Genomic DNA, 21477 nt, shown 5'->3' with positions numbered 1-21477 from the left:
TCTCAACCAACAAGCACTCATCGCCGGACGTATTCACGGTGTTGAAGGCTAAGTACTTAGGCTGTTTGTGGGCTCTGCTGTGCTTAAAGACTGGGGTCCACAGCTTCCCAATGGTTAATATACTTTGAATTACTCTATTTTAACCTTTCATACGGAGTTCATCATATGTATATAGAGTGAGATATAATACTGTATTAGCTAGGCCTATTTTTAACCTATTGGGGACCGCCGCAGGTTGAATCAACGTCCGGCAGGTGGTGGTACAGTTCTGACCGGACGTTGATTCCATGTCTGCGCTAAAGAACCGCTCCCGACACTATCGTGCGCACCCGAGAGGGGAGATTAAGCTGTCATATAACAGCTGGCATCTCCCCTCAGTGATCAGCAGCCATCGTGTATGGCTGCTGATCATGTGATCACTACGATCGCCGTCGGATCGTAGTGATCACTTTGACAGCGACGGCGGCAGGGGGGAAAAGAAGAGGATCTACTCACCTCCCTGCCGTTCCAGCGACGATTGGGGCCCCCCTCTGCTCTGGCCGGCATCTCTGCTCCGTCTGACGTCAGCGCCGGGTCCCGGCTTGATGACGTCATCAAGCCGCGGCCCGACCTGAGCGTCATTTGGAGCGGAGAAGCCGGCCGGAGAAGAAGGGGGCTACTGCGGCTCATCGCTGGAGCCTGGAAGGTAAGTGATGGCTGCCAGCTACGGGGGACACTTGCCACCATGGGGGGGACACTGACCAGCCAGCCACAGATGGGATCCGGCCGCCCGACCCCCCCAAACGCGCGCACCCCCCTCCACCGCAAAATGCCCTGGTCCTTAAGGGGGGTTAGGCGGCCGGTCCCGAAGTGGTTAACATTGAGTCTCAAGCAACCAGAAAGCACACTTATCTGGCATCAGACGATCCCTGTCTGTGCCGAATAACCAAGACTCTACTGTGTAGGTGGCCATACATCAGACGACTTGGTGATCATTCGACCTTCCAATTCGATTATTATAATCGAATTGCATGAAAATCGGTGCCGCCAAGTGCATGGACGACCAACAAAGCGTCCAATTTAGGGACGGAAATTGGTCGCATTGTCGATTGTGCATGCTGCAAGATGTCGGGCCAAAGATCGTTAGTCGGGTGCGCGGCGGGAACAACGTGCAGTTTCTCGATGATCGACAAAACCATCCACCACCTCGCCGCTGTGTAATGTAATGTCCCCCCGTGTAAAGTATACATTACCTGTCTGCGGCCTCCACTTGTCCCCCGCAGGCTTCCGGGATTCCTCTTCCGCATACGCGCACGCCAAGTGGTTTCCCCGGTAAGGGCGCGTGTGTGACGTCACACACACCTGCCCTTACTAGGAAACTGTGGGGCACACATTTATGCTGGAGAGGAATCCCGGAAGTCTGCAGGGGACAAGCGGAGGCCACGGAGAGTTGATGTATACACTCTGACACCGGAAGGACATTACATTAGGGGGGCACAGTGGCAAGGCAGCGCACAGGGCCGATTTTGGATCAATTTCATGCTCTCTCTCATATCAGATTCGATAAGAGAGAGATTTGTCTCTTGGTCGAATCTGCACATATATCGCTAGATCTATGGGCAACTTATGTAATTATTGTTTTCCTTGAATTATGGATTTTCTTTTTTTTTTTTACTAACAAGCACAGTTCATTGAGATATCTACTTATTTACCTGCATATCTGTACTAAACTATAAATATTTTATGTCACCATTATCTGGACATGAGACGTCCCAGACCAGGTAAGAGTTTCATATATGAAAAAGGGTACTCTAGGTGAAGCATTGTGATCCTTGTCAATGCACATGCACCACTTTGCTAATTAACGGTAATCAAGTTTATGGAAAATAAATTTAACGGAGGGATAAATCTTAACATAAATGACAAAAAAATAAATACTTTGAATACAATATGTAAGGCCTGAAATAAAAATCAGATACTGTGCCCATCACTGAAGGCTGAGGAACCCTGCATATCCATGTGGGTCCGATCTTACACATTAGGATGATCAGGGTATGCTTAGGCAATCGTGGCATGATGCAAATGACAACATTTTAGTTCAGGTGTCCCAGTGTAAATTTTACACTAGGCGCTCCCCCACCACTATATGTATAATAATTGCTTATTACAGACCACCAAAATCAACTTTCCAAGGACAAACCCTGTATGAAGGAGGTGTTTACAAAGTAGAAAAGATCAAATACGTATAAAACAGAGGCGCCAAAAGTATAAAAACAAAATCTTAAAAATTTAAAAAAGCTTTGGAGGCAGTGGTGGACTTACCTCCTGTAAGCAGACCCAAGAGGCTGTATTTACCAAGTATACCCAATAAATACGTTGTTGAATAAATACAGCCTCTTGGGTCTGCTTACAGGAGGTAAGTCCACCACTGCCTCCAAAGCTTTTTTAAATTTTTAAGATTTTGTTTTTATACTTTTGGCGCCTCTGTTTTATACGTATTTGATCATATATATCCACCCTTGGTGGAGGGGGATACCCCTTTTTCCTACTGTCTACAGAGAGCGACTTCTTAAATCCTGAGTGAGGACAGGAAAATCTCCTCACCTGCCTATACAGTGGTTGCCTGGAGGTAACCCTGGTTTGTGAGTATAAATTTATACTCTTTTCATACTTCACTTGTTTTAACATATTACACTATTGGGCTCTCGGTTTCTCTTTTTACAAAGTAGAAAAGGAATGATTTGTTAATGGATACCACTCATCAATGAGGTGTGGCAAAGATTGCGTGGTGCTACATATTTAGGCACAGTTCACACTATGTCCACTGCCCTGCATTTTGATGTACTGAGCAGTGGTCTTAATCAGATGGGTCATGAACTGCAATTCATTTGTGTGGGCCAAGTTACACATATCTGTTTGTTGTGTCCATTTTTGTCAGTTGCACTGTGATAACCAGTTGGTGATAAAAATCAGCCAAGTGAAGGTCCCAGCAAAAAGGAGCTTAGGAGGACATTGAAAAACACTGAAAGTGGATCTGAGATACACTTTTACTCATTGCATAATTGTGTTCCTTTCATATAGTTTATAGGGCATTCCTCAAGCCAAATACTTTTTTTGTTTTGTTTTATTACTCTAATTCCATATAAACTAAAAAAGCCTTGCCCACAGCTTCTCCAGAGAGCCTTGGCACTTTGAGCCTTAGTAGCAAAGCCTTATGGGAGCTCAGTCTGGGCAGGAAAAGGAGGAGGTTACTAGCCAGATATTTCAGAGGCAGAGGGGAGGAGATAGGAGGAGAGGGGTATGATGTTTTCAGAGGCTGTGGGCTGGAGATGCTATCAGCTTGCCTGTGTGTAATGTGACAAACAGAACATGGCTGCCCTAATTGTATCGCAGGAATAAATAATCATAACCTGTTGAAGCTGTTTGCAGCTAGATTTGCTGTGTAAACTTATCTAAACTTTGGATTAGATATATAGACAAGTTACTTGTAATAGTTAGTTCTTCATCTCGGATCCGCTTGAAGACGTGTTTTTGAGTTTTATATCCAATTTCATCCTTTCTGTTTCACAGATAAATTGTGTCTCACTTTGAGTATGCCCTGTCTTAAACCCATTATAGAAATTTGACAGTATTCTCTGTTTTTTGTTTTTTTCTCCAGATATTGCTGTTCCCCAGCCAGCCACCACAAACTGTAGGCCGTTTCTCAGTGTCACCTAGTGGAGAATTGACTATTATTGATGTTCAGACAGGGGATTCTGGCTACTACATGTGCCAAGCCATCAGCGTTGCTGGCAGTATATTGGCAAAAGCTCTGCTGGAGGTGGAGGATGGTAAGAAATCTATGGAAAGTCTTGAATATGTTCTGAGCCCGAAATTTGCATGCAGATAGCTCCATATTCATTAATTTTTTTTTATGAAATGCAGCTATAGACTCTTGCTAAAAGTGCTTTATGTAACTCAAGTAAAAATGGATAAGCTCTCAGAAAGAAAGTCTCTGCTGTAGTCTTTCAATATATTCAATAAGTGCTGACATCAATGAAAAACATAGGGTCAACTCCCCCCCCCCCCCCCAGCGTGAAGAGACTCACCAGACTTTATGGCCTGAATGGGCCCGATATCGCCTCAGGGGTATAGGCCACCCCTCAGCCTCTCTGGCAACCACCGGATTGTAGCACTCTCCGCTTTCACCTTGCTTGGCCAATTAAGTTGTTAACACCTCCATGCAAAAAAGAGAAGCCTCACATAGCGTTAAAGTGCTAAAGGGATACGTCCCAAATTTATTGGTAAATTTTTTTTAAAAAACAACAGGCACAGCCTGTACAGAGTTATGCTGGCGGCTGCGCAGGAGTGGGGGACAGCAACAGCTGATACCGCTAGATCCTCGGCCGACCCGGCGTCTCCCGACCTCGTATACTGCGGTCCCCGCTATTCAGTAACAAAATAGGCTCGTCAGACCAGTCACCGCGTCCGGTGACGTCAGACGTTGCGCCGCTCCGTAGCTCCGCCCTACGCGTTTCGTCGCTATGGCAACTCCTCAGGGGCTTTATGTAACTCGCCTTACGGTGCAGGGAGATGGATCCAGCGACATCTCCCTGACAACGAGCGCTCCCCCGATCCATCCATCTTCTGTCCGGCAGGTATGCGCAACGTTACATGATGGGCGTGAACTCCTTCAAGCGATACTTTGCGCAAGAGTCATTGGCGATCTTAAAGATCTGTTCCACTGTGACGGCCTTTATTGCCGCATGACCCTAAGCCACGTTCGTGTGATCGTGCGCTTATACCTACGTACGTCGTGATATCGCCTAAATGAATACTCATCGCTCAAAAAAAATTACGATCATCTCTAAAAATCGTCAGGTGGGTACGTTAAGGTGGACCTTAAATGTATGTGGATTTTTAAGAATCTGAAACCCTCAGGGTTGGAATGAGACAGGTTGTACTTATAAGACTGAGTGTATGAAATATAACTATAGTTATAACCTAAATATGGTTAGTTTATTCTAAATTGTTCCTTGAACAACGATGCAAATACAGGTCTACTGGTTTTCTTTTGATTAAGAAATCATAATGCCTCTGGCTGCCTATTGTTTACATGAACTTCTGCTTCCATCTATACATATACTGTATATCAAACACTGCTGTAGTGCAAACTGCTGATCGATTACCTTTGTTATGTCTCTCACTGATGCCACTATGTCAGTTGCAGTGTGCGATAGTATTATGGACATAACTGCAGTCTCAGGTCAGGTTACTCCTCTCTGTAAAAATGTTTTTGTCCTATCAGATAACAGATCATATATAGTGTTAGGGCTGGTTCACAAGGTTTTTTTTGTTGCGTTTAATGCAGCGTTTCAGACGCAGAGTTTTTTGGCATCTACCGCTGTCCCATTCAAGTGAATGGGAGCATTTAGAGCTGGCTTTTACATGCTTTTAATTAAAGCATGCAAAAGCCAGCTCTAAATGCTCCCATTCACTGGTGGTAGATCCCGGCGTTGCGTCTTGTCTCGAAAGCAGGGGCGTTTCTAGGGTCCCTGGAGATCAGTGGCACCTGTGGGCACCAGGAGGGGAGGTATATGAGCGCCGCGGCAAAAAATGGGCGTGGCCATGCGGTGAGTGGGCGTGGCCATGGGTGGGGCCAAATGTACATGAACTTAGCAGCGGTGTAAGCTACGGATAACGGGCCTGCCCATCGAAATATTGGACGGAGCCCCCTGTCCTTTATTTCGATCATTTACAATCAGTATAGGCATAGATCAAAGATGTATACGCACATACAATTTTGATTGGTCAATCACTGACCCCCAATTTCCCACCCCTGTGCAGTAAGTGGGCCAACAGACAATGAATTTTATGAACAGAGCTAAAATTGGCTAATCAAAATTGTATGTGTGTACCAGGCTTTACAGCTAATACTGTACATACTGAAAGTAGCAGGGATCAGCATACAATACAGCTGGTTTACAATCAATAAAGGCACAGAGTAACACCTTACACTGTACACACTGGAGGTAAATCAGCACACAGTGCAAGCACTAGAGAACAGCGTATACTGTACATACTGTAGGCAGCAGAATTCAGCACACTGCAGCTAGCGTGCCAAAAATATGACGATCACGTTGTGTGGCGTGCTTATCGCGCCGCACCAAAAAATGGGTGGGCCATGGACCAGAATATAGGTGTGGTAACGGGTGGAGACAAATTTACATGAACCTAGCAATGGTGGGACATCAGATTAGGACAGTGGTGGCGAACCTTTTGGAGGCCGAGTGCCCAAACTGCAACCCAAAAGTCACTTACCGGTATCTATCGCAAAGTGGCAACAGCAATTTAAACTAAATACTGTACAAACGTTTTAACTCATACATGAACATTATGGAAAATCCAAGTTGAAAATAAACTGTGAAGATAAACAATTTCATCCATCCTACTCCTGAAAAATGTATTCAATTTTTTAGAACCTCCCAGTTTTATTTTCTGTTTTAAAACGCTAAAAAAGTAGGTTTAATGCTATTGTCTCATATGATAAGGATTCAGCTTTTCCCATAGTCTCGCAGTTAGCAATCATGTGACCCCCAACAAGACATATTCAGCAATCATGAGGCCCCCAACAAATCAGGAGGCCCCCAACAAGACAAATTCAGCAATCATGAGGCCTCCAACAAATCATGAGGCCCCCAACAAGACAAATTCAGCAATCATGAGGCCCCCAACAAGACAAATTCAGCAATCATGAGGCCCCCAACAAATCATGAGGCCCCCAACAAGACAAATTCAGCAATCATGAGGCCCCCAACAAATCATAAGGCTCCCAACAAGACACATTCAGCAGTCATGAGGCACATAAATAGACAGCATTTCACATAAATAGGCAGAATGCCCCCTGAATATGGTAGCCCCCCCAAGTTAGGTAGTGAGTGACAGGGACCCCCAGGTTAGCTAGTGAGTGACAGGCGCCTCCAGTTAGGTAGTGAGTGACAGGGACCCCGATAGTGAGTGACAGGGAGCACCTTTAGGTAGTGAGTGAGTGCCAGGGAGCCCCTTTAGGCAGTGAGTGAGTGCCAGGAAGCCCCTTTAGGCAGCGAGTGAGTGCCAGGAAGCCCCTTTAGGCAGTGAGTGAGTGCCAGGGAGCCCCTTTAGGCAGTGAGTGAGTGACAGGAAGCCCCTTTAGGCAGTGAGTGAGTGACAGGGAGCCCCTTTAGGCAGTGAGTGAGTGACAGGGAGCCCCTTTAGGCAGTGAGTGAGTGACAGGGAGCCCCTTTAGGCAGTGAGTGAGTGACAGGGAGCCCCTTTAGGCAGTGAGTGAGTGACAGGGAGCCCCTTTAGGGAGTGAGTGAGTGACAGGGAGCCCCTTTAGGGAGTGAGTGAGTGACAGGGAGGCCCTTTAGGGAGTGAGTGAGTGCCAGGGAGCCCCTTTAGTGAGTGAGTGCGTGCCAGGGAGCCCCTTTAGTGAGTGAGTGCGTGCCAGGGAGCCCCTTTAGTGAGTGAGTGCATGCCAGGGAGCCCCTTTAGTGAGTGCGTGCCAGGGAGCCCCTTTAGGGAGTGGGTGCGTGCCAGGGAGCCCCTTTAGGGAGTGGGTGCGTGCCAGGGAGCCCCTTTAGGGAGTGAGTGAGTGCCAGGGGAGCCCCTTTAGGGAGCGAGTGAGTGCCAGGGGAGCCCCTTTAGGGAGTGAGTGAGTGCCAGGGGAGCCCCTTTAGGGAGTGAGTGAGTGCCAGGGGAGCCCCTTTAGGGAGTGAGTGAGTGCCAGGGGAGCCCCTTTGGGGAGTGAGTGAGTGCCAGGGGAGCCCCTTTAGGGAGTGAGTGAGTGCCAGGGGAGCCCCTTTAGGGAGTGAGTGAGTGACAGGGAGCCCCTTTAGGGAGTGAGTGAGTGACAGGGAGCCCCTTTAGGGAGTGAGTGAGTGACAGGGAGCCCCTTTAGGGAGTGAGTGAGTGACAGGGAGCCCCTTTAGGGAGTGAGTGAGTGACAGGGAGCCCCTTTAGGGAGTGGGTGCGTGCCAGGGAGCCCCTTTAGGGAGTGGGTGCGTGCCAGGGAGCCCCTTTAGGGAGTGGGTGCGTGCCAGGGGAGCCCCTTTAGGGAGTGAGTGAGTGCCAGGGGAGCCCCTTTAGGGAGTGAGTGAGTGCCAGGGGAGCCCCTTTAGGGAGTGAGTGAGTGCCAGGGGAGCCCCTTTAGGGAGTGAGTGAGTGCCAGGGGAGCCCCTTTAGGGAGTGAGTGAGTGCCAGGGGAGCCCCTTTAGGGAGTGAGTGAGTGACAGGGAGCCCCTTTAGAGAGTGAGTGAGTGACAGGGAGCCCCTTTAGAGAGTGAGTGAGTGACAGGGAGCCCCTTTAGGGAGTGAGTGAGTGACAGGGAGCCCCTTTAGGGAGTGAGTGAGTGCCAGGGAGCCCCTTTAGGGAGTGAGTGAGTGCCAGGGAGCCCCTTTAGGGAGTGAGTGCGTGCCAGGGAGCCCCTTTAGGGAGTGAGTGAGTGACAGGGAGCCCCTTTAGGGAGTGAGTGAGTGACAGGGAGCCCCTTTAGGGAGTGAGTGAGTGCCAGGGAGCCCCTTTAGGGAGTGAGTGCGTGCCAGGGAGCCCCTTTAGGGAGTGAGTGAGTGACAGGGAGCCCCTTTAGGGAGTGAGTGAGTGACAGGGAGCCCCTTTAGGGAGTGAGTGAGTGACAGGTAGCCCCTTTAGGGAGTGAGTGAGTGCCAGGGAGCCCCTTTAGGGAGTGAGTGCGTGCCAGGGAGCCCCTTTAGGGAGTGAGTGAGTGACAGGGAGCCCCTTTAGGCAGTGAGTGAGTGACAGGGAGCCCCTTTAGGGAGTGAGTGAGTGAGTGCCAGGGAGCCCCTTTAGGGAGTGAGTGCGTGCCAGGGAGCCCCTTTAGGGAGTGAGTGAGTGACAGGGAGCCCCTTTAGGGAGTGAGTGAGTGACAGGGAGCCCCTTTAGGGAGTGAGTGAGTGAGTGACAGGTAGCCCCTTTAGGGAGTGAGTGAGTGCCAGGTAGCCCCTTTAGGGAGTGAGTGAGTGACAGGGAGCCCCTTTAGGGAGTGAGTGAGTGCCAGGGAGCCCCTTTAGGGAGTGAGTGAGTGCCAGGGAGCCCCTTTAGGGAGTGAGTGAGTGCCAGGGAGCCCCTTTAGGGAGTGAGTGAGTGCCAGGGAGCCCCTTTAGGGAGTGAGTGCGTGCCAGGGAGCCCCTTTAGTGAGTGAGTGAGTGAGTGAGTGAGTGACAGGGAGGCCCCCTCTCTAGCCGCCGCCGCTCCCCCCCCCCCCCTACCTCTCAGCAGACCTCAGGATCAGCGGCGACCCGACCAGATGTACGAGCGGGCGCTGGACGCACCCGCTCGATATGCGGAAGTGATGTCACTTCCGCATATCAGTGCGGGCGCTGGGTCCTAGCGCCCGCACGATTGGTCGCCGGCTCGCCGCCTGATCCTGAGGTCTGAGACGCGGCGGCGGCGGCTGGAGGGAGCCGCTGACAGAGGGGGCAGCGGCGGCCGGGAGATCCGTGGCACCCCAGGAAAGATTGGGGGCACGTGCCCCCCTAAAACAGGGCTAGCGACGCCCCTGCTCGAAAGCAACATTGCTTTCAGAGGCGGTACACCAGGAAACAATTGCCGAGACCCGAACTGCTAGCCTTGAAAGCTTCCCAAAAGCCTTCAAAAGCTAGCGGTTAAATGCTGGCGTTTAAACGCCAACGTTTGACCGTGGCTCTGCGCAAAAGCTCAGCAGACGTCCGTGTGAACCAAGCCTAATGGTTAAGGGCTCTGACGCAGGAGACCAGGGTTCAAAACTTGGCTCTTTTGGTGATTGCAGCTCTGGCGTGTAAAGGTGCCCATTAATGCTACAATGTTCACCAAATGCGATCTTTTAATACGATTTTAATGATCGAACTGTATAGAAAATTTAGCGTTTATGAAGGCAATTGATAAGGAACGTTTCTCTGGTTGATTGCTAAATAGGATAAAATTGATGCGAAAGTTGTTTTTTATGATAGAATTTGAAGAAAGAATCGTTCAGTAAATGTGAGCAATCAATAATTGCCTTCAGATTATTTTCGATCGTAAAAACTGCATCAAAACATCACATTTAGTGAAAATTTTTTACCGTTAATAGGCACCTGTATAAATGTTCTGTGTCTTGTCATATACACGATATGTAAATAATGCTATCAGACATCGCTATGGGCACTGGGACCTATTTACAGTGAGCCTGGGGAGAAAGATGGGATAGTTATCAGAGAAGGATGGGATAGTTATCAGACCAGTGGGCACTGTAGTGCTGGTAGAAGGGGAGCACATGTAACAAAAGGCAGCCACAGGGTTGCCGGATCTCTTCAGGTGGCAAAATGACCAATGCATTACGATTACAATTTTAGTTGATTCAGCATACTTTTAATGCATGTTGTCTTACCCTTCAATTATAAAATAGTGGTATTGTAGTTGCTTCAAGAATTTAGCTCTAATAGGTCCAGAACAGCCTTCCTTTGCTGAAGCTGGCCGTTAGTCCCACAAGTACCGTATGTACTCGAGTATAAACCGAGTTTTTGGGCCCCAAAAAAGTGGCCCAAAAGTGGGGGTCTCGGTTTATACTCGAGTCATATACTCTAGTAACTAAAATACAACCCCCCCCCGCAAGCACCCCCACCCGCCGCAAGAACAGTAGAGCTGGATTGTAAGCCGCCATCCCGACCGAGCAGAGCAGCATGTATTGTGAGCAGCGTGTAGTTTGAGGTGAGGCTGCATTTCTCTCACCTGCTGGCTGCTCCCTGGGCATCGGTCGGCATGTACTGTGCTTCTCCTGCCAGTTCTCCGCTGCCCTCTCACGCAATTTTCCCCCGCTGTCAGTGGATTGGAGCTCCCGAAACTCGGTACGCGGCAAGGAGTCCTCTGCTGTTCTCCCTAGTCGCATTGCTATGACTCTTGCAGTGCAGCATAGGTGCCACTAGAGGGCACCATAGCGATAAGGTTAGGAAGGACTCCTTGCCGTGTAGCAAGTTTCCAGAGCTCCGATCCACTGACAGCGGGGGAAATTGGTGTGAGAGGGCAGCGGAGAAACGGCGGGAGAAGTACAATTCATGCCGATCGATGCCCGGGCAGCAGCCAGCAGGTGAGAGAAATGCAGCCTCGCCTCAACACACTACATGCTGCAAGCTGCTCACAATATGTGCTGCTCTGCTTAGATGGGACAGCAGCTCCACTCAGCTCCATTCTTCCTTTGGTGGGTGGGGGTGCTCGAGGTGGGTGGGGGTGCTCGAAATGCAGCCTCACCTCAACACACTACATGCTGCAAGCTGCTCACAATATGTGCTGCTCTGCTTGGATGGGACTTCAGCTCCATTCTTCCTGTGGTGGGTGGGAGTGCTCGAGGGGACTTAAAATTTCTGATCAGAAAATGTAATACCTAACTTGCTTCAAAGCAGATATGACTTTTCCCTGGCACCTGTGTATTCCTGAGCTCTAGCGAGCCCCTTAAATTACAATTTGTGTAGTAGCATTCTATTTTGACTATGAACACAGAACTTCATCTCCGCTCTAAAAGATAAGCAAAAGCATAATAACCTTTAAAGAAAAAATATTTATTTGTTTATAGCTAATACAAATCGTGCAATATATCTGCAGTGTTTTCACTTCCTGCTTTCATGGAAGCAGACTTATTGTTAACATCCTGTATTTACTAATTAGCTGCTCTGCCCTGTCAGTCAGCTGACAGATGAGGGGGAGGCATTTCCCTGTTTTCCTTCTGGCTACTGCAAGAGTCAGGTCCACTCTAAAAGTCACCAGTGCACCATACATTTCCTATCCCAGGCTTATACACGAGTCAATCATTTTCCCACAATTATTAAGGTAAAAGTTAGGGGGTCGGCGTATATACGGTAATACAGATTTGTTTGCTTCTATACAAATATGAAGCTTCCCATTTCAACTTGGTAAATGGCTTCTATTATCAACCCCAGAGGGTTCCCCGGGTGCCCTGCATCTACTACTGCATTGGATTTTCATAGGTGTTATGGTGGTAATGCTTTCAATTAGGTACTTTGCAAAGTGATAATCATTATCAAACTGTTGCCCGCTCTGTTCTGTGACATGTCTTAGCAGTCCTTGGTTCTGGAAATAGAGAAATATGGTGTTGAGAGATTGTAAATGTGATCATTTTGCTGGGTCTCATGGCTCGTTAGCTTTACTAGTGCAGACAAGAAAATTATCACATCTTTAGTGCTACCCACCTTTGTCCTAGTGCAGAAAAAATACCCGGATGCAATTCCACCTTTTATGTTTCATTTAGTGGAATTGATGATAAAAAAGCAGATCTTCTGCCTTGTAATGTATATGTACATCTAGCTTCCGGACAATTTGGGGATTGAATCCCCAGCCCTAACATTCATTGTGTTGTCCCATACACAGGGAAGGCTTACTCTTTTTAAAACCTGTTTCTGCTGAAGGAAAATGTTTTGATTTTGTGTAGACTGTGGTTGTCACTACCTTCAGCTTGCCTTCGCTCAATAAAGCTATTATTGTGAGCGATGGAGAAGCTCCCAGCTATAGATGTGGACACATCTATTGATCCTCTGTACGCTGACGCCTCAATGATTACACAGCAATTGCTGCCACTAGGCAGACCCAGCGGTTGAATGAGGCAGCGTTTGTAACAGAGAAAGCTATAGCAACAGGTGTAAATGACAGGCCAGCTTTAGCCTAGCACTTTGATTCTTCATAAAGTGCATTTTCTTTCTACTCTGCCGAAGGGGGGTTAGGAATAGGAAGGAGAACTATACAGGCAAGTACACTCAGCTTATGAAGACTCTAAACTCTAAAGCTTATGAAGAGCATAACGCCTCATGCAGCATTTTATCATATGGAAATAGTTATTATATTTCAAAAGATAAATTAGAACCTGTCTGTTCACATTATATCCTGACAAGTTTCAAGAATGGGAGGTCTGTGGGAAATCTCCAAATATCTTTGCCGATAATATATATCAAGTTTTCATCTAGATTGTTTACACAAAGGCATTATTTTCTGTTCATCCCATGTCAGCTGGCAGATGTGCCTGATTTATCCAGGCTTTCTACACATATTATTTGACATAGTAAATACACATTTTGCATATGCATACAAAGATCTGCTTCTACAGAATGATTCTGCTCTGACCTCCTAATATGTGAATGTTTTTTCATGTCCAACTTAAATGCAGAAGTAAAGTAAAATCAGAGCTGTGGCATGTTTCCTTTGTAGTTGCAGTCTCTTCTTCTGGAAAGTACTTAATTATTGCTCTACAAAAATGATGTCATTAACTAGCAAACGATGGAATGGAATTTTTTTTTTCATGGGCAGTTTGTTTAACTAATTCCATTAAGGAATATTACTAAGGATTATTACTAGCTGGGTGTTCAGCATAATTAAACACACTGTTGATGTATCATTAATCCTGACATCTGCCTTGTCTGACTTGTCTTTGCATAAAAATGTTAAATGACCCAGTATGTTTGGAGAATTAATGATACATCTGTTAGCCTATCTGGTGGACTGAGCTGCTATTTAACTTATTGATTGACTAGGAGCTAGTGACCTTGTCAAGGCAAGAGGCACCTGTACCCTTCACCTCAGTGATGATGCAAACTCCTAGTGTATAAAAATTTTGCATGCTCATGAACAGTGGCTCAGTAGCTACAGACAGCCATATTTTATCATAGATGACCCCATTTGTACACTTTAGGATAGTCACTCTCCAATTTCCCTTATTACCATTGGTGTAAACTACAAGATGCTGCTTTCCTGTGTCACCTCTCCTAGTAGAGAATTGGATAGACTACATGTTATTGATTAGGATGAGTAAAAATGTTCCTAACATACATATCTATACACAGTCCCTGGTCCCTGGTGGTCTTCATATTAGGCGTAATCTTCCAGTCGAATACAAAAACCAGGAATCTTGCCCTAGCAATGGGCCGTGAATCAGAACTGTGCAGGTGCTACTTCCAGTCCGCGTGAGCACAGAGAAAGTAAGAACTGATTCACGAGTGTTTAGACTCTGAAGTCTCTAAAAATTCAGGTTTTTCATTGCAAAAACCTGTTCAACATGATTGCCCTAACTAAAACGCTGCATCCCCGCGGCTGAAATCTAACTAAATCTCCCCAAACTCCCCTTGCAAAATCCACAACTTTCTTGGTCGTGGATTTTGCTGCCCCATGCGCTTCCGTGAGAGGCAGAGCTTTCAGCTGCAGCTCTGCCTCTACATGCGTTTATTAGCGCATATCTCCGCCTCTCCCCCACCCCTCTCAGTGAAGGAAGACTGAGAGGGGCGGGTGGAGGCGGAGATGCGCGCTGATAGACGCGTGTAGAGGCAGAGCTGCAGCTGAAAGCTCTGCCTCTCACGGAAGCGATCCCTGCAGTGTTCCCCGGGGAGTTTGAGGGGATTTAGTTAGATTTGAGCCGCGAGGATGCAGCGTTTTAGTTAGGGCAATAATGTTGAAGAGGTTTTTGCAATAAAAACCTGAATTTTTGGAGACTTCAGCGTCTCTTTAACTGCGCAGGTACAGCTCAAAAGTTTTGCCTGCATACTTTAAAATAGCTTTACACCGCTCTGAGGAACTTATGGCTGGTGTGGAGTGACAGGGACAACGAGCAGAGGCAGCACATTTCTACTAAGGTACATTGGTACTTTAAAGAGCAACCGTGACCAAGGATTGAATTTCATCCCAATCAGTAGCTGATACCCCCTTTTCCATGAGAAATCTTTTCCTTTTCTCAAACAGATCATCAGGGGGCTCTGTATGGCTGATATTGTGTTGAAACCCCTCCCACAGTGTGATGTCAGGACCATGGTGCTGACATCCCACTGTGGGAACCTTGTTGCATTGTGGGAAATAACAGCTTTTAATAACAGCTTTTGGCAGTTTCCAACTGCCAAAAGCAAGCAGCAGCTACTTCCACTGCTAGCAGTAAAAATGTCACCATATGATGAATGTCAGAATGTAATCAGGGTGAAGTAAGAATTTACAATGGGCAAACACTGACTAAATCATGTATACATAATTATTGTAAAAATTAAGCACTTTTGTTCATTACGTTATTTTCCCTGGAGTTCCTCTTTAAGGCTTACTATCACTGCATGTTTTGTGGAAATCCACAGAGGTAGTTAATCAGCACTGCTGAGGCACTTATTTCACCGCCAGTGAATACCTGTAGTTTTCTGCAAAACATTTAGTATTGGGAAACCCTGCTCTATCCCATTTCAAAAACTTAGGGGATGTGGAAGTATTATTGTAACCAATCGGTTCAGATTACATAGGCCTCTATTCATAAAACATTTGCGGAAAAAAAAATCTTGGAGGGAAAACACTGCATCGGTATTTTGGACTTTTGTGTGCTAATTCATAAAAATGTTTACACTTGCGATGAAAGGTCCGGGGATTCTCGCACTAAACTAGCGGTGCTGGCTGAGTTGATACATTTTCTCTGTGCAGAGACAGAGTTACTATAAAGGAGGCAGCCCCAGCATCCCTTTAGATGTGCATTTTTTTTAAACTGCCTCTCCTTGCCCTGAGTCTGCGCTGAATCTGTCTATTAGTCTTTATAAACAATCTATTTAATTGCCACAGCTTAGAAGAACTTCAAGAAATGTTACACATGCAGGCTTTCTGATGTGAAATTTATCTGAAAACAGGTACCCAAGGGGTTAAAAAACACAGCCTTGGTATTCCGGGATGCATTTTTTGCTCTGCTCTCCCTGCAGCTGCCTGGGAGGTCTGTCTCGATTAGCTTGGCTGTTAACCGCTGGCTGGCTTATCGCATTATCTAAACAGTCGGGATTCTCCATTCACATTCCGTAGTGTTCTAATCTTTATGACTTGACATTAGTGACATGTGTTGTGATACTCACCACATGAGGCGGTAATTTCCCCGCACTACTCCGGAATGTCAGCTTTTCATGCGGAAACCGCTTTTATGAATCGAGACTTTGCTAAATGGTCGGTAAAGTCAGCTGTTTTGAGCATTACCTCATGGGGAAATGCTTTATGAATAGAGGCCATAATGTCTATTTTCTTTTACTTTAGTGTTGGTACTGCTTCTAGATACTGGATGAGTAGAGTAATGGTTAAGGGCTCTGCCTCTGACACAGGAGACCAGGGTTTGAATCTCGGCTCTGCCTGTTCGTTAAGCCAGCACCTATTCAGTAGGAGACCTTTGGCAAGTCTCCCTAACACTGCTACTGCCTATCGAGCGCGTCCTAGTGGCTGCAGCTCTGGCGCTTTGAGTCCGCCAGGAGAAAAGCGCGATATAAGTGTTCTGTGTTTGTTTGTTTTGTTTGAGTATGTTCTCATGATCATAGGTTTAAGAATTCGTCTGTAGCATTACTACATACTAAGGATCTGTTTTTTTCAGCAAACATCCACATAATGAAATTCAGAACATCCATTCTAAGTAATGTAATCTCTTTTCTATCATTAGTTACATCAGACCGTGTGCCTCCAATCATCCGCAGGGGTCCATCAAACCAGACTCTTTCTGTAGACTCTGCCGTGAAAATGCAGTGTCATGTGACAGGTAATCCTCTCCCCAGCACTCAGTGGCTGAAAGATGGGCAAAGATTTGGCGGAAGTGACCCAAGGGTCAGCATCTTGGACAATGGGACCCTACAGATCACCCACCTACAGGTACTTTTCTGTACAACCTATTCTCTATAGAGTTTTAAGATAGCAAACAAGATTAGTAAAACTTTTAAATCACATTATTGTGTAATATTATTGCTGTTATCATTAGTAGTTGCTCCGGGTAACAAAATTCCTTAGTCATTTTTAAAAGTTGAATGAACATACCCCATTTTCTTCAGTACCACCACTGCTAGACGTCTGTAGTATTTGGATGATCTAGAATGACTATGAAAGGGACATGAAATATAACCCGGTATGTCATTATTAATAGGACTTCAACATAATAGTCAGAATTACATTTGTTTCATTGAACTTTGCAGTAATATTGATTTCTGCCTTTAATTAATAAGCCCTTAAACTTTGTCGTCTAATTTGTAAATGCTGTTTTTTAAAATCATTTCACAATCTGCTTGATTAGCTATTAGTAGCAGCTATTCCATTTTCTATTTAAATATTAATGACATGCTTAAAAAGGAAATAAGATGTAATTACTCATTAGCATGTATTTGCATTAGTGATGAGTACAGGTATATTGACAGCTTAAAATTTCCCTCTGATTGCTCATCACAGTAGACTGGTGCAGGAATTGTAAGATATCGTTGGGGCTGTTGTTTAATGGGCAGTGCTTTGTTAACAGTCATTTCTGGGTGGGGAGAGACTTGTTCCATTAAGATTACTCTCAGGAAGTAAACTGTGTCCACAAAATAATTTTTCCTCAAATATAAAAAATGTAATGAAATTGTGTGCAGCTCTTATAACAATTTGAGAGTGGTAATTACGGTATGTAGTTGTTATTTCTTAAATCATGAATTTAAGGGAACATTAGACCATTAGCTTTTTAATATTGTCTGAATAGCTTTTCTGATAAGTGTGCAGATCAGATGTCCCAACTTCATGACTCTCTGGCTGCATGGTATGTAACTCAGAAATTGTTAAAATCCCCAAAACCCAATTTAATCTTGATACTGTATCAAGATTGTTAACTCCCCACCCACAATGCAAGATTTATAATTTTTAGGGCCCTAGGCCAACTTTCTTGTTGCATGTGTAGTAGCGTCCCTCATATGGAAGCAGAAAAATGTGGGTGCCCGCAGCTAATGTACGATTTGGGCACCGCCATATGTGCTAATGCAAATATCCGCTATTGGGCGCCGAAAGCAGAAATATTGTTTTGAAAATTAGAGCGTTACAGTTTTTGAAATTAATTTCATTTTGAGAACATTAGAACGTTATAATATTTGAAGTTTTCATTGTTTTGAAAATTAAAGTTATAGTAATTGAAATTATGGGTCTTTTGTATTAGCAATCTTTTTTTTTTAAATTATAGTTTTCAAATTGAATTAGAAAGTTATAGATATTGAAATTTTTTGTCGTTTATATTACAGTGTTTTCTTTTTTGATGCATGAGGTTTTAGGGTTGGGTGTCACAAAGAGGGGATTTAGAGTTAGGCGTCAAGAAGGGGGTTATAGGGTTAGGTGTCAGAAAGGGGATTTTAGGATTAGATATCAGGAAGGGGGGTTTGAAGGTTAGTCGTTGGAGGGGGGTGGGTTCTGTGTGACAGTAGGGTAAGGTTTAGATGTAGTAAAATATTGGTAAAATTTACTAGCGTTTTCCTATCGTCAATACCACTGTAAATATTTTTTGGTTTTCATCTAGCACCCAAATCACAACTGTATTTATCATTTAGGCTTATATCTGCTTCATCCGGCACCTATTTTTCCTTGCGCCCCTGTTTCATGCATGCCCTCTTATTTCATGTGCAGAGCCCTTCTGTAACATACATGCACAACATACCCATTTTTTCATGTACAGCTCCTTAGAGCAGCATTTTTCCTCTTCCATATGTTGCTTTACATTTGCAACCTCCCTTCTGCGAGCTTCTCTTCCATTTTCAGGAACCCCTGGGCCTTTGTGGCCTTTCCAAAAATCTAGAACTTACCGCCCACACACACACAACAGGGGTTTATTCATTAGATGCCGGTAATACTCTGGTGTGCACAGCAGCATTACCATCACTTCCACATGTAGCACCGCGAGTTACCCCCTGTAGCGCAACTCACGGTACTAGTGTAGCGAGACAGTTGCTACGGTAAGGCACATTACTGGCAAGTGGTATTGTTAGGAACACGCATTACCATAGCAGCGGATTTGTGATTCTGACTGCATTTTTGGGTAGAAAAAGGCCCATCTTCCAAGCAGCAGTTTGCTGTAAGTACAGGAGCTACTACTCAGAGAAGATCTGTCTGGCCCTTACTTAAAGAGGAGCCATACTATCTCAGAAAAGCACACACACACATACACACACACACACACACACACACACACACACACACACACACACACACACACATATATGGATAGATAGATAGATAGATAGATAGATACTTGCTTTACTCACATAACATATGTATTGCATTGTCCACATTTTGATTTTAGTGAGTTTTCTATAGTAAAAAAGAGTAAATCCTTCTTAGGATTTTCCATTATGACTGTGTTTACCTTGAAGCCAATCCTGATATAATTTCCTCTCTTAAGGTGGCCATACTTCAGGCGACTTGGCGGCCGATCGACCATCCAATTCGATTATTATAATCTAATTGGATGAAAATCGGTGCCGCCAAGTGCATGCCCTACCTACAAAGCGACCAATTTCCTTTCCAAATTTAATCACATGGTCGATCGCGCAATCTGCAAGATGTCGTGCCGAAGTCGGGTGCGGACAATTTTGGACTGAGCGATGAAACCCCCGCCGCTGCAATGTATAAATGTGCCCTTATGTGTGTGCATTTATACATTACCTGTCCGTTGTCAGCCTCTATGCGGTGTCTGTCCATCTCGCCGGGTTCCGCTTACTCGCTACTGACGTCTGACGTCAGATGGCGGCTCTTAGAACCCGGCGAGATAGATGGATACCACGTAGAGGCTGCTACAGGACAGGTAATGTATAAATGGACACACTTGGGCACATTTATACATTGGGGACAGCGGCGGTGTGGACATGGTGGGCGCAGCTGATTCTCTGAAGATTTCATGCTGAAAGACATGCCTGTAGTATATGGGCAGCTTTGACAAGAGACAAATTTATCTCTAATCAGATTCGAGTATAGATAAATTTCTCTTTGTCGAATCTGCCCATAATCGTCAGGTTTATGGGCACCTTTAATCTGTCTGTGTATCATTGACGGCCTCCTCCCATTCTTCAGACACTCCCTACAGTAGAAAGTGCATTGTCTCAGCATGACAAATATTGGTCAATCAGAGAGGAACAGAGATGTGGGAGGGAAAAACGGAAGGAAAAGAGTCTTCAGCCAATCAGACTGCATTAGCTATGTCTTAGGGGAAGTAAAGAAGAAAAAAAGGAAACCCAGCATGCCCTGCAACTTCCTTTGTGTGGTAGATGTACAAAATAAGAGCCAGGGAAACTGGGGAATGTTTTTATGGAGAAGAAAAGTAAGAGTGATTTGACTTTTGGTTTGCCTGGTTAACATCCGTATTACTTGTTTACCAGAATAAAATAAAGAATTGATTTTTGATTTTATGCCTGACAGTTACACTTTTATGAGACTCTGTACTTAAAAAAAGCCCTCTCGGGGATACTTACCTGGGGAGAGGGACCTCAGGGTCCCAATAAGGGCTTCCCTGTCCCCTGTAGCTGCGGGGAATCCAGCGCTGTCTCCCCTGAAACTTCTCCCAACAAGCTATGATTTATTTACCTCTCCGAAATCCTGCGCAGGCGCAGTAGCAGCTCTTCGTTTGGGTAAGGCGTAAATAGCTAAACCTGATTCTATTCGCTCTACTACGCAGGCGCAAAGGACTCGTGTCTGCACAGTAGAGCGGATCCGATTGGGTTCGGCTAATTCTGCCTTCACCCGAACGGAGAGCAGCTAGTGCACCTGCGCAGAATCGTGGTAGGTAAATATTTACCTCGCTACGGTTCGGGGAGGCTGCAGCGCTGGATTGGACACCGGAGGATGAGAGAAACCTTGTTAGGATCCAGAGGCTACCCCCTCCCGAGTTAAAGGATACCTGAAGTGACATGTGACATGATGAGATAAACATGGGTATGTACAGTGCCTACCTCATAAATAACTATGCTGTGTTCCTTTTTTTTCTTTCTCTGCCTGAAAGAGTTACATATAAGGTATATTTAACTCTTTCAGGCAGAGAAAGGAAAAAAAGGAACAGAGCATAGTTATTTGTGTGCTAGGCACTGTACTTATCCATGTCTATCTCATCATGTCACTTGTCACTTCGGGTACCCTTTAACCACTTGCCGACCGGCCACTACCAATTGGCGGTGGCAAAGTGGCACCCCCAGGACTGCCTACCGCCGATCGGCGGCGGCACCTGGGGGAGGGGATTGCGCGCAATCGCCGGCATTAGGCTCCACCCACATGTGACGCCAATCCTTCAGCCAATTAGCAGAGCTGGCGGGTTGTAAATTTTTAAACAAGCCAATAGAAAGTGTATAATACACTTTGTTAGGTAAACAAAGTGTATTATACAGGCTCTCTCCTCCCCTGGTGGTCACAGTGATCGATCGACCACCAGAGAGGACGGCAGCACTGTAAGTTCAAACACCAGCACACTGATGCTGCCCCCCCTGCTCACTGATCGCCCACAGCACTCCCCTGACCCCCTCTGATCACCCCCTCAGACCACAGTTTGCACCCAATCACCCCCTAATAACCCATCAATCACCCCGTCACTATCGGTCTACGCTATCCTTTAGATTAGGTCCTAAGCTGCCCCCTAAGGGCTCCTGATCACCCCCCACACCCTCAGATCCCCCCAGACCCCCCCCCCCTGTGTACTGTATACATATATTCTCCCCTGTAATCACCCACTGATCACCTGTCAATCACCCATCAAT

At 45.8% G+C, this 21477-nt stretch overlaps 1 protein-coding gene across 3 annotated transcripts in view; it reads left to right on the top strand.

The window, feature by feature from the left end:
* Window positions 1-21477, top strand: part of ROBO3 (roundabout guidance receptor 3) — a 661476-nt gene that overhangs the window by 491589 nt on the left and 148410 nt on the right. For all 3 annotated transcript variants that reach the window (XM_068240266.1, XM_068240267.1, XM_068240268.1), the window contains exons 8-9: window positions 3638-3809; window positions 16401-16606. In XM_068240266.1, the coding sequence (XP_068096367.1) occupies window positions 3638-3809; window positions 16401-16606 (378 nt within the window). The remainder of the gene's footprint in view (window positions 1-3637; window positions 3810-16400; window positions 16607-21477) is intronic.

The sequence above is a fragment of the Hyperolius riggenbachi genome, chromosome 6 (assembly GCF_040937935.1).
Source record: "Hyperolius riggenbachi isolate aHypRig1 chromosome 6, aHypRig1.pri, whole genome shotgun sequence".
Lineage (NCBI taxonomy): Eukaryota > Metazoa > Chordata > Amphibia > Anura > Hyperoliidae > Hyperolius > Hyperolius riggenbachi.
The sequence above is the reverse complement of the archived record's forward strand: the minus strand, read 5'-3'. Positions and strand labels throughout refer to the sequence as shown.